General features: G+C 35.0%; 1 protein-coding gene across 7 annotated transcripts in view; it reads left to right on the top strand.

Annotated features, from left to right (window-relative positions):
* The first annotated feature begins 70 nt into the window (after nucleotides 1–70).
* The window catches only part of LOC100539898 (lysine-specific demethylase 6A), a 32825-nt gene continuing 19872 nt past the window's right edge, over nucleotides 71–13023 (top strand). For 5 of the 7 annotated variants that reach the window (XR_002120442.2, XR_002120443.2, XM_010724123.3 and 2 more), the window contains exons 1-9: nucleotides 71–217; nucleotides 5496–5622; nucleotides 8158–8256; nucleotides 8643–8862; nucleotides 9424–9558; nucleotides 9997–10152; nucleotides 10777–10872; nucleotides 12233–12337; nucleotides 12961–13023. The exon at nucleotides 12961–13023 is cut by the window's right edge and continues 333 nt beyond it. Coding sequence is in view for 5 of the 7 variants with exons in the window: in XM_010724123.3 (XP_010722425.2) it covers nucleotides 91–217; nucleotides 5496–5622; nucleotides 8158–8256; nucleotides 8643–8862; nucleotides 9424–9558; nucleotides 9997–10152; nucleotides 10777–10872; nucleotides 12233–12337; nucleotides 12961–13023 (1128 nt within the window). In the remaining 2 variants the exon portion in view is untranslated. The remainder of the gene's footprint in view (nucleotides 218–5495; nucleotides 5623–8157; nucleotides 8257–8642; nucleotides 8863–9423; nucleotides 9559–9996; nucleotides 10153–10776; nucleotides 10873–12232; nucleotides 12338–12960) is intronic. The other 2 variants (XM_010724133.3, XM_010724139.3) reach the window with 2 other exon arrangements.

Raw genomic sequence — 13023 nt, 5'->3', positions numbered from 1 at the left:
AAAAAAAAAAGCTCTAGATTTTTTTGTCAATGTGTTTGTGTGCTGTCAGTGCTGTGAAATCATTGCTATTGGTGATCTATTGTGAGGTTTATGATTAATCAATTTACTTTTTTCCTTTTGCAGAGAAAGTATCACTCTGCAAAGGAAGCTTATGAACAACTTTTGCAGATCGAAAACCTTCCTGCACAAGTAAAAGCAACTGTCTTACAGCAGTTAGGTATGTAAAATCAACTTTTATTTTTCTGTGTGTTTCTTTTTTTCCATCTTTGCCTTCAACAGTGTTTTTTCAAGGCTCCAATTTCTAAGTGAATCTGAAATACTGAGGATCATATTTGAGATTTTAACTCAAAATAGAATGCGTAACAGTAGATAATTAAGCAAATAAGAGAGAAGGGAAATATTGTAACTAAACTTATAAAATTAAAAAGCTCTTAGATTTACTATGGGCGTTGCACTATGGGTTTGGGGCAGTGAGAGAGTGATCTTTCAGAGCAAGAGTTCAGTAGTTAAAATTCTCTGTTCTTTCAATTCTGCCTCTGAGAACATCCCTTCAGTAGCCAGACTAAGTGCAGTAAACCAAAATACTTCTGTCTGTTGCAGAATAGAATAACCCTGCAAGTGAAAAATCTACCTTTTCTTTCTACTTAATTTTAAGTGCTTAATGAAAATGTACTCCTGTGAGTTTATTACTCTATAAAAGAAAAGAAACCACATAAAATGGAAAAAACATTACCGTTTAAAATTTGTCATCTCCCACATTTACAGAAAGCTGATAAGTCATTTGTAGTCGAAAACTTCTACAGAGTGGGTAGAATAAATTGCATTTTTCCTATATGCCTCATGATAGTATTTCCAGAATATCTTGCTTAAAGTTATTCAAACGATGCAAATCCTTCATTCACTTTCTCCATGTTCTTCATCTAATTTATTATTCTAAATATTAATTTAGCCTGCTTGTGCCCATCTTTTTCTTTTTGTTTTTCCTTCACACAGTGGTCATTTAATTCAAATGAGTAACTGGCAGTAAGTCATAGCCACAGTACTTTCTATTCCGTAACTCAGGTTGTGTATGCATTTGGGGCAGGCTGATTTGTTTAGCTTTTAGTTTTTTCTGTGTGAAACCACAACTGACACTGCAGATATCTAGGTGCTGTCAAATGGAAATGTTCCTTACCAGTGTATCCCCATTGGTTTTTGTTTGTTTGTTTTTTAATTTAGTACTACCCAACTTAGTATAAATTGTAAGCAACATTGTTCATATAGGCTGCACAAAGGATCAACAGAAAACAGATTGCCCAAAATAGATGACCAGAGCTTTTTCAAGTCTTTTTTACACATGCTGCTATGTTAGAAGCAAAGGCGTGGTCGTCTTTGTAAAATCATACCGCAGTTGCTGTGCTAGCAATAGGAGCAGTGTCTGAGCATTGTCTGCTGTCTGAAAACTGAATTAGCTTCCCCTATTTAATCAGCGTAGGTCACTTAATTGTGGTAGTTGAGATAGCTTGTATGTAGAGAAGGAGACAGTGCTCTTAACTAGAATATTCACAAGATAATACCATTTCTTTTGCTCCTCACTATTAGCAGTGCTATTAATCAGAGTATGGTGTTTATGACAGATTTAGTATCTAGCAGCTCATAATAAAACACCTCCTTGGGAAGCATAGTCTGGGTGGTACAGTGCTGCTTAAAAAAATTAATACGAGGGCTACTCCAAAAATAATGTCTCCTATTTTATGATGTTGGCACATGACGTCAGAGGCAGATGTTGGTGGTATGGCAGTAGAGGTTGAACCTTCCCTCCAGTACCCATTACATGTTATTGCCATGTGACAGATGGCAGCAGAGGGGCACTCTGACACAGTGGCATCTGACATGGAAGTGCATATGAAGCAAAGTGTGTAATTGAATTCCTCCCTGCGGAAAAAAAATTGCTTCTGTTGACATTCATTAACACTTGCTGAAAATTGATGGTGGCCAACAGTGGATGTGAGCACAGTGAGGCAGTGGGTGGTGTGTTTCAGCAGTGGTGACAGCGACAGTGGGTCACTTCCAGTGGTGCAGCTTTTTATGAGCGTGGCATGCAGCTCTTGTTCATAACTGACAAAAATGCATAGCTGGTGGTCAACGGTGATGACTGTGTTGAAAAGAAGTGTTTTGTAGCTAAGAATTTGCTCTATCAAATAGTGTTATTGTACTCTTTGTATTTGATGTAGTTTCCATGGAAATCAGGCATTACTTCCAGAGCAACTGACGTAGAAAATACCTGCCATCTGCCAGAATGCTATTAGCAAAAAACAATCAAAATATATTTCTAGATCAGATTCTCTTTTTTTTATTTTTCCACTCCCAATAGGAAAATTATTTTGGCATGAAAATACATTTTGTTCATTTTTCTTAGCTAATTAATGTTTATTGAGCATGAATTGAAATTTAGGCAAGTTCAGATATTGTGTGAGAGAATTACTAAAACCTTCACTCTCATTGCTGTTTTCCAAAACAGATCATTGTGGAGGAGAACCTTGTGATTCTCTGAGAAATATGTATGTCTTTGAGCTGATGTGTGCTAATTAGTTCTGATAGATGTAACAGAAGATCTGTGCAGTTGAATAAGAACAGTTTGTTTCATGTTTTTCACTGCATTTAATTTGCTTTCCAGACAATAATTCTTTTCACCACTTTGCCTAAAATTGCATTAAATAAGGGCCACTATACCAGATGAGACTGAAGATCTAATCTGTCCCAGTATTCTTTCTCCAATTTTAATGAGCAGTTGCATAAACTAGAGTGTAGAACAGTGTTAGCATCTGCCCAGGGCTTCCTAAAGCAGTCTCTCAAAGACTTTTGTTAGGGGCATTTCTAAGTGATGTGTCTGTAATTGGATGAGACATCATGAGATTCTGAAATGGGGAACATGCTCAAAAACTGAGTCTGGGATGATGTTTATCAAGGAAACAGCAGTTGCCATAAATACAACATGAGAGTGATTGATAAGCATAAAACCAACTGAAACATGAGCCAGGCTAGAGCATGCTTTTGCTGAAGAAAGATGGTGATTTGTTACAAATTAGATTAAAAAAAAAAAAAAACAAAAAAACAACACAACAAAAAAAAAAGAGCCTGGAACATGGACAAAATTAGCATTTTTGATTATAATGTTGAAAATGTCCTCAAAGTAGAAGAGTATTCAGTATGCTAGTTGACAATTAGAATTAGCTCTTGCAAAGCAGAGACTACATGGCTTACCAGTTTCCTTTACTTGTGCTGTTCTAGAAGAAAACTTTGATTTCTCTTGACTTCTACCTTTTTCGCCTCCCTACATGGTAAGATAAAATCAGAAAGCAACCCTTGGTTCAGCACTGAAAGTAAATAGGGATTTCTAGTTCTCATTTCTGTCGCCTAGAAATAGATACTTCTTATCAGTGAACCTCAGAGAAGATCTGAAGATACAGCATGTTATCTGTCAGTTTGGCAAGGTTCTGATAAAACATAAAATAGGCATCACCACACAGCACTTCTGAAGATTCAGGAAATTGTTTAATATCTATTTTAACCATGTTTATACTCTCTGAACTCTTACCTTTATTTCACTCAGGCTTTGCCTGCCACTGCACCCAATATTTTATCTTTCCTGTACAGTTATGCAGGTGCATTCAAATAAGCACCCTCACATAAGCCTTGTTTCTTAAAGCACAAATATTTCCTGTGTGCTTCAGGACTTCAGTGACTTGGGATTTTAATCAAAATCATAGCTTGTTTATCTACCTAAGTTACTGTGTTGTTTTTTTTTTCTGGTGGGTAGGGTTTTGACTTGGTCCATCTTCAGACAAGATAAAGTACTCTTCTGTCAGCACTGTAACTACTTGACTCTTAATGTGGTATTTCTTGCAGTCGATGAATTATTCAAACTTACGCTTTTCAACACAGTTTCCAAGTGGAAACTTGGAAACTTCTTCAAACACCTCAGGCAAACATTGTTCAGTAGATTCGATTTTTTCCTAGATTGCCTTTTTTTTAAGCTTGTAAGTTTGTCTTCCTTTGCAAAAGCGTCACTGTGGCTGCTATGAGCCCATGGGATAAAATATATGTATATATAACTCAAATAGATCAGGTAGAATAAGTTACTTAAGGTGTAGTCCAATCACAGAGAATGAAGTAAAGCTGCAAATACTCATCAGTTCTGTTCTCAGCCTTGCTTACTGGGGTCTGGCATTTCTGATGAAGTGGGCAGACTCTTTATTCTTTAGATTGTATTATATGTTTATATAGTTAGACTGATTCCTAAAAGATAAGCTTAGAATGCAGAAGTTTAGTTGATGTTACGTGAACGCTGAGAGCAGATGTATGTGCAGCTCTGTATAACAAAAACCTTAGGCAAACCTTGGATATTATTTGAAACTGATACAGTGTTTCACGAGGGATCATTTTTGAGCAGGACACCATAAAAACATAGGGACAGTCTGCTGTCATATTTTACAATTTATGAGTATTAGATGAAAGGCAAGAGGTTATTAAGACAAGTACATGGAAATTAAACAAACATCAAGACATAACTGGCCAGTAGACCAATGTAGTATGTAGAGATTTCAGCAAGCTAGCTGCCTTTAGAAAAGAATTTCCTTTTACTCACGGGCAGCAGTAAGATGATTTTGTGAGCGCTTCCAGAGATACCATCTAGGCATAGAGGCAGATGGGGAGAAGCCTGAGAAGATGACGAAGGTGCTTTATTTGAAATGGTAACCAAGCCTTATGTCATTGCTGAAACAGAGATGCACTTTGGTAGCTTGTAGAAGACTATATGAAGGCAAGGACTGAGAGGCCATTAAAGTCAGGATAAATAATTTGCCTAATGTAGTGAAAAAAGAGACGGCACATGAAAATATATTCTGTGATTATGTGAGAAAACAAAATGATCTTTTTAGGAGAATTTGCTATGTAGGTGAGAAGTGATTGCATTTTTCAAGGCAAAAAGAGGGGATGTTGTAGCGAGGTAGATATAATGATAAAGTATGAAAAACTGATATGGAATGACAGCAGTTCTTAATAATGCATTACTGGGGAATAGTACAAATACAGAGTTATGAGAGTTAGAAAAGGTAAAATGAACTTAATATACAGATGATGGATGTCTGTTACAAGGAAGATGATGGCATGAGGTGCCCACATTCAGAGGAGGAAAGAGTTAATATTTTCAGATTAACTTTTTATAGTAGAATGTTGAGTGGTTCATAGTTACGCTACTATCCTTGTAGTAAACAGGAATGCTTTTAAGGCATGTGAAAGTAATTTTGAATCTAGGTCCTTTAGCCCTGTAGTTTTAGTATAGAACTTCAAAAGGAAGTTTTTAAAGTTTCATTCATAACAATTTATGTAACTGATAGTATTGTTTGATACTCATATTTTTATAGAGGGACCAAAGCTGTCAATATTCTGCTGTGCCAGAGCATTGAATGATATTGGAGAATTTCACTTCTTCCATCTGTGGATTTTTCTTGTAGGCTGGATGCATCACACCGTGGATCAGCTTGGAGACAAGGCAACCAAGGAAAGTTATGCTATACAGTATCTCCAGAAATCTCTAGAAGCAGATCCAAATTCTGGTCAATCCTGGTATTTCCTTGGAAGGTGAGAAATGATTTTATAGACATTGTAACTGTGTTTGTAATTATTTTTTGAAGATATTATTGTAAGTTATCTTTTATGTTCTTTATAGCTTGTTGAGAAAAAATGACAGGAAAATATGTTTGTATCTAGTAAAGTCCTAATTTTCTGGAAAGCTGCCAAATTATTTAGGATGATGATAGCTTACAAATTGAAATGAAATACGTTACCTAAGTGGTCCTGGTTTTGTTTTTTTTTCTTTTGTTTTTGTTTGTTTGTTTTGTAGTTCAGTTTACACCTGCCTTACCTGCTTTTACTTGTTTCATTATTTTCTCTTCATTTTCTTAAAATCTCCCTTCTATTCTCAAACAGTTTCAGCACTAAAATACAAGCGCGTCGATTTGCTGGCAGAATAGTTTACAACTAGATATTAAGCCAAGATAACTCAAGTGGATCTGTTCTAGTTTCTACTTACGTATTATAGTAATCTTCACTCGTGCACGGTAGTTTTCCTGTGAAAATTAGCTTTATCGAAGATGTAAATCATGTCAATTTAATGACTTCTTAGACTCCATTTTTTAAAAAATAGGTGCTTTAAACAAGCCATCAGTAACTTTGGAAAAAATCAGGCTTTGGAGAATAGCAATATAACTTATCTTATCTTCTATGTGGTTGAAAGCTTTGATGTCAATTTAAGCACATGAACTGGTCAGTTCTGTGGAGAAATAGATTAAATAGAAATTATGCAAAAATTAGATTAATATAGTAACCTCAGTATCTTTCAGCTCACTTTCCTGGAAGTTCTTGTCATACCTAACTAGAACATTCTATTGTTTCTGTAACCCTGATTTTATTTCTGCTGCTCTTTTTTGAGCAAGAGTCTTAAAGTAGCAATCTGCAGGCTAGGGGAGAAGTACAGGCCGTGGGGACAGAGAGATGGAGTAGGATTGGAAACAAAAGGTAAAAGGAGCCAGGGATCATCTCGCTTGTTTTGTCATCCCTTTGGCTAAAACTTGTTCTTTTCCTCTCTAATCCCAATCCACATGGCTAGAGCCAGTTGTGTTCTTACACAACAGCAGGACAGAGGCAAGGCTCCGTGGAGTACGTGTGCTCTTCCTAGGCTTTAGTGTGGTTGGAGTGAAACCTAGGACTATACAAATGAGATAGGGGAATGGAGGAAATAGAGGAATAGGAAATGTAGTGGAAGTATCCCTTGTATTCTACAGGGGAGAACCAGAGCAAAACATTTCTGTACCTCCTTCTTGCAGTCAATACATTAACAGGAGAGTTATAAGTTTACAGGGCTGTGCATTCACTCTTTCTCTTTTTCCCTCCCAGTATATCCCCTTGTGTTACTCCTTCCTCTGCTGGTCCTCCAAATTAGATAACATGTTTTAAAGTTTAAAAACTCCACCTCACTTCCTTGTTCTAAAGTTTCTTGGGGCTTGATGTTACTGTTATCCTAATTGGAATCTGTGTGTATCTGTTAAGCAGACAGACTTAAATATGGCTATTGGAAAGTGGGTTAAATTCTGAATAAAATGGTATCCTGAAACATTGTATGGGGACGTGACTTATTTATTAGAAATGAGTACTGCTGGAGAATACTGTATTTTCTAATAAGCCTTAAGAATACACAAAAGAGTGTAGCATATTTGATGAACCTCACCTGTACTGTTCTGGATTTTTTTTTACTAGAATAAACTTTGTTATTGATGTGCTTTGAAAGTTGTCAGTTCTTTTTCCAAGAGGGAAACCTATTGGAAACAATGTAAGGCAAAGCTATTGTAGTTAAATTTAATTGCATGTGTTTTTTTCATGCTTTATTTATTTGAAGTTTTTATTTTAAAAAGTAGATACTATTCCCTGCAGAATAATGGTAGTTCTCTTTCAAGGTTTGATAGTTCTGCTTACAATGCCTAGGAAACCTATGAAGTTGTAATACATATGTAATATTCGAGTAATAAAATTTGAAAAAATACAGACAAGAAAGATTTTTACAGATTTTATTGCTTTCTGTACGTGGTTAAACTAATTGGTTTGTTGTTCATTATTTGAAAACTTTGAGATATGAGTTATGCATATAAAAAATTTCCAAGACCGTCCTGACTGAATTGGTCATTATCTCTTAATAAAATCAAATAATCCTGAAGCACTAATTGTAGAATGTGAAATTTTATTGTATTAGATTTCATGAAATAAGTATCTTAATAGATTTTTTTGAACGTTGACTGGAGAAGAATATTGTTCTTACTGACCAATGACTATCTTAAGTGGAACAAATGTAGATCTTCAAACTGTAGCGTGACTTCTGCTTTCACTGCAAATACATTAAGTTAGGGTTTAAACAGCATTGGTCTGCTTCTCAAATGAAGAATTAGTAATACATGTTGATTAACAAGTTTGAGTCTACTTGTGCCCAGCATTGAAAAGCAGCAAATGTTTTGGATTCATCTAGATGAGTATGTTTTTGTACGACTTATCAGACCAGTCTTTGTAAGCCATCATCACTGTTTACCTTCTATAAATATTACCAGAAATCTTTTCTTCTTCTCCCAGGTGCTATTCAAGTATTGGGAAAGTTCAGGATGCCTTTATATCTTATAGGCAATCTATTGATAAATCAGAAGCAAGTGCAGATACATGGTGTTCTATAGGGTAAGAATGAAACAGGGTAATACAGTGATATAATTCAATGCTAATACATATATATGAATGAAGAATATTAGCTTTTTAAGTCTTTTGTGCTCTCAAATGTTTCGTAATTTTTTTATTTCTACCGTTATGTTGTCAGATTCGTCTAATTTGAAGCTTGAATTATAATTTTTACATGCTTTTTCCATTTTTAAAATACTGAATATGCTGTGTATACAAACTTTGCATGTTAAGATTTTATAAATATGGTTGTTTTTTTTTTTTGCTTATTACTGTGATTTATATAATGACAAAGTTTACTAAAGGGCTTTGGGGTGGATGTTTGTATTTGACTTCATTGAATTTTGACTTTGTTATTAATTCTCAACTTCACAAATCTTTCTATTCAGTGTGCTGTATCAACAGCAAAATCAGCCTATGGATGCTTTACAGGCCTATATCTGTGCTGTACAATTAGACCATGGCCATGCTGCAGCCTGGATGGACCTAGGCACACTCTATGAGTCCTGCAACCAGCCTCAGGATGCCATTAAATGCTACTTAAATGCAACTAGGAGCAAAAATTGTAGTAATACCTCTGCACTTGCAGCACGGATAAAGTATTTACAGGTAAAGCTAAAGTTTTAAGATGTGGGAAATATTCTTCCATATACATACCAGAGGGGAGGGTAGAAGTAACACACAGATTTAACTTACAATCATTTGTGATGTGTATAACTTGTTTTCATATGTATTGTAAGCATATCATAGCCTGTAATATTTTATTTCTTCATTTTTAAGTGGAATTTAATTACTTATAGACCCTATTTTACGTATTTAATCAATGCATACTGTTTTACATCACCTTTTTTTCTTTGTATTGTCCACATTTTTAAGTTCTCATAACATAGAGAGAGAACACACACGTGCTATCTTTCACTCTTGTTTGCAATTTCAGAAAAAAAAAGAATTATGAGACCTGTGAATCTAGAGCTCATCTTTGTTCTGATTCTCACAAAGGTTTATATTCTGGTTACCCTCTTTATACTTAGCACCTTTCTAAAACCCCAAATTTTAAATCTATCCTCTTCTTTAAAACATAATTAGCTACAGCATATAGGAAGATTTCATGGACTTGCTCTTACTAAAGTAGGCTTGTGTTAAATTTGCTTTTTACATAATTTTTCCTAGGCTCAGTTGTGTAACCTTCCACAAGGTAGTCTACAGAATAAAACTAAATTACTTCCTAGTATTGAGGAGGCATGGAGCCTACCAATCCCCGCAGAGCTTACCTCCAGGCAGGGTGCCATGAACACAGCACAGCAGGTGAGAAGTTGGGTTATGTTCTGCAGGTGCCCAGCTTTAAGGGTTCTTTACAATCTGTAGTGGTCAAGCTTATTTTATTGAGTGCAGGACTGGCTTTTATTAATAAAAAGCCTTTGATTTATTTGCAAAGGTATACTAGATCAAGAAGCAGCTCCCTACAATATGGGAGAAAGATGGGGGTACCAATTTAGAACCTTTGTGGATTTTCATGATTTTAAAAATTTCATCTTAAATAGAATGCTGCAGTGGTTTAATAATCCCTTGAAAGGTACACATTCCTCCATTGATGACCATATGGAAACTGATTTTTCAGTTTTTGAGTCCAACTTCAAAATATCTGCTCAGCCCTTTTAAAATATGTGGGCTGTTAAAATATGTAGTTTAAAGGAAAGAATTAAGAATATATAGAACCATATTTTTGTCTTCTGTGATTCTTAGGCTTGTAAACCTCATCATCCAAATACTGAACCTGTACTAGGCCTCACTCAAACACCAATTTCACAGCAATCCTTGCCACTACACATGATTCCTTCTAGCCAAGTAGATGACCTGACCAGTCCTGCCAAGAGGAAAAGAACATCTAGTCCAACAAAGGTATATATTCTGATGAACTAAAGAGCCCCCTCCCAAAATTATACGGAAATATGCATTCAAGTGATGCAGCATGCACACAATTTGTGCCGTGAATTTCAATCCTTTGGCATCAAGGTGGGGAATGTTTTTAGAAATTTTAAAGAAAATTTTTCGGCGATGTGTTTAGTAAGGAGGTTACAGTTGTGATAGGAAGTGTGTAAGGGCAATATAGATCAGTAGTACTATACTATAGTCATAGTTGTGTATGTGGAAAAGTACAGTCATAGTCTGGTGATGGATAGAGAGGGAGATAACCATGTCATCCTGTCTACAGCCTTTGCTTATATTTAGAATTCAAGTGTTTCATCATCATGTAGTAATGTTACAGTAGATAAAATTATCTGGTTTTAGCAGCAGTGTACCTTTAAGTTAATTGCATAATTTTATTTGATTGTTTCTCATTATGGTATTAGATATCGCTTATTTTACATCTAACTACTGTGATATTATATGGGACAAGTCTTGGCATGCATTAGTATGTTCTCTGTGTAAAATGACTAGCTCTTTCATAAGATAAAATCCAGATATGAAAGATGATAGGGACCTTTTGATAGTCAAGAATTTTAACGTAATGTTTTCTCTCAGAATACTTCAGATGTTTGGAGCAGTGGCCATACAGTGTCACATCCTCCTGTACAACAACAAATTCATTCTTGGTGCTTGACACCACAGAAATTACAGGTAAGTACGTTGAAGGTCTTGAAGCTTTGATTTATTTTTTGTTAGTTTCTTTCTTTTAAGAAAAAAATACTTTTGTCTCACATTTCTGAAATTAAATGGGAAACAATACAAATTCTTTTAATATTGATGGATACTGTGTGGAATACATAAGATTAGCTGTATGATAAAATAATCAATCATTAGTAGAAACTGAATGCTTATCTTGTTTGAATTGTATAATTTAAGTAGGAGCATACAGTAATGCTACTTATTATGTTGTTTTAAAGATAGATATGCGAATTGTAACACTTGCAAGCCAAGTGTATTTTGCTACTTGTTTTAGCACGGAGAATATTGAAGAAATGAAAATATTGAGGCATCCTCTTTTTCTTATGAGGTATCTTATTGTATCAAATTACATAAACTCACACATTGTACAAAATGAGATTAATCAAATGAAAGTCAGTACCACTTTTCTGTATTACACATCATTTAACATTTTTATATGAAATACTAGATTTTGTTTTTGAAATCTTGTTTCAGGTCTTTTTTGTGACGATGCTTTTGTCATCTCTTCAGTTCATTAGAACTTGCAGTGAGCTTCAGCAGGAATTCCACATTTTGAAAATCAGGCTTAGCTAGAAACCCTCGCCCGTGTATCATAGATACTATTTTCGATACAAGGAAATGTAGAAGAGAATATAGTGCAGAAACAGAAGGCTCCTTGAGCAGTATTCCCTGTAACTTGCAAAATAGCTCTTCAGCTGTTTCCTTATATGAAAGATGTCACTTACTGATAGACTGAAGGTGTGTGGAGAGTAGTTTAAAAGGAATGCAAAGACCAGGTTTTGGGTAACAAATACTTGAATTTTAGTTGTAAATTATTTAAGGGTCGTATCTTCAGATACTTCTTTCCATAGTTAAGTTGCATAGTGTTCTGAATTTTATGTGTTTTCTGGAGGAGATTTCAAGTGTGACTGTAAGACTGAATTTACTTCATACTGAGCAATGTTGTTATAAGAATAGAACAGTACAAAAATGTTAAAGCATACATAATGATAATAGGAATTCTGAATAATCATACATTAATGTAGTTTTCTTAACAGTACCAGTTCTCTTAATTTTAATGAAGTGGTGATGAGATATACTCTAATAATAATAATTCTGAAGATTTCTTTACCTTTAGTAACAGCTAATAAAGTTTGGTTACAAAATAGTTTATGGAAAGATGTTTTAGTCTGCAGCAGAAATCTTGATCTTGTCTTTAGCTTTGCAAGTCTTGTCTTCCTGAATAAATTTCAGTAATGTATTCAAGAAGGTCATTAAAAATGGCATACGTTTATGGTGATGATTCTAAACTATACTGGTTGATTTTTTTCAGCACTTGGAACAGCTACGTGCAAACCGAAATAATTTAAATCCAGCACAGAAACTTATGCTGGAGCAGCTGGAGAGTCAGTTTGTCTTGATGCAGCAACACCAGCAAGTGAGAACAAAAATATTTTTCTGTTCTACAAAACTTTTATTGATGATGGCATCTGTTGTGTTTTTTGAATTCTTAAGGTTTTGTATTGTACAGAGTTCTCATGCCCTTTGTGATCTAACATTGTCATCTTTTTCATGCAAAGTTTAAGTGTGATTTTCTTGTGAAAGTTAATGGTTTTAGCTGTATTTTATTATAGGGGTACCAGATAGTGTAAAACATTTCAAGCTACATTTTCAAACTGAAGTGAGTGAATGCATGTAAAAGCAGTATGAGTTGAAAAACACTTGCAGTGAGCCATATCACAGCTTTTTATCTCATGCTTTCATTATTCGCTTCTCTCTCTCTTAGTGTCCAACTTTAGCAGTATAATGCTAACAGTCAAACTGAAGAGCCTAGAAGAAAGGTGTGCCAATAGCTTTACCTTAAAATTCACTCAGCGAGTTTGTGAGCATGACAGTCATCTTACTTCTCAAATGCGACTGGGAAGATGTCAAAATCAGTATACAGTTGAAATTGAAAAGTGCAATATAAAATACACAAGCCTAATATGATCTTTACTTCTTAAATTCTGTAGCCTTAAGTTCTATAGCTAACATCCTTGTGCTTTGTTCATCCTTCATTAGATGAGACAAACAGGAGTTGCACAGGTACGATCTACTGGAATTCCTAATGGGCCAACAGCTGAT

The sequence above is a fragment of the Meleagris gallopavo genome, chromosome 1 (genome assembly GCF_000146605.3).
Source record: "Meleagris gallopavo isolate NT-WF06-2002-E0010 breed Aviagen turkey brand Nicholas breeding stock chromosome 1, Turkey_5.1, whole genome shotgun sequence".
Classification (NCBI taxonomy): Eukaryota; Metazoa; Chordata; class Aves; order Galliformes; family Phasianidae; genus Meleagris; species Meleagris gallopavo.
This window is presented reverse-complemented; position numbering and strand designations above follow the sequence as displayed.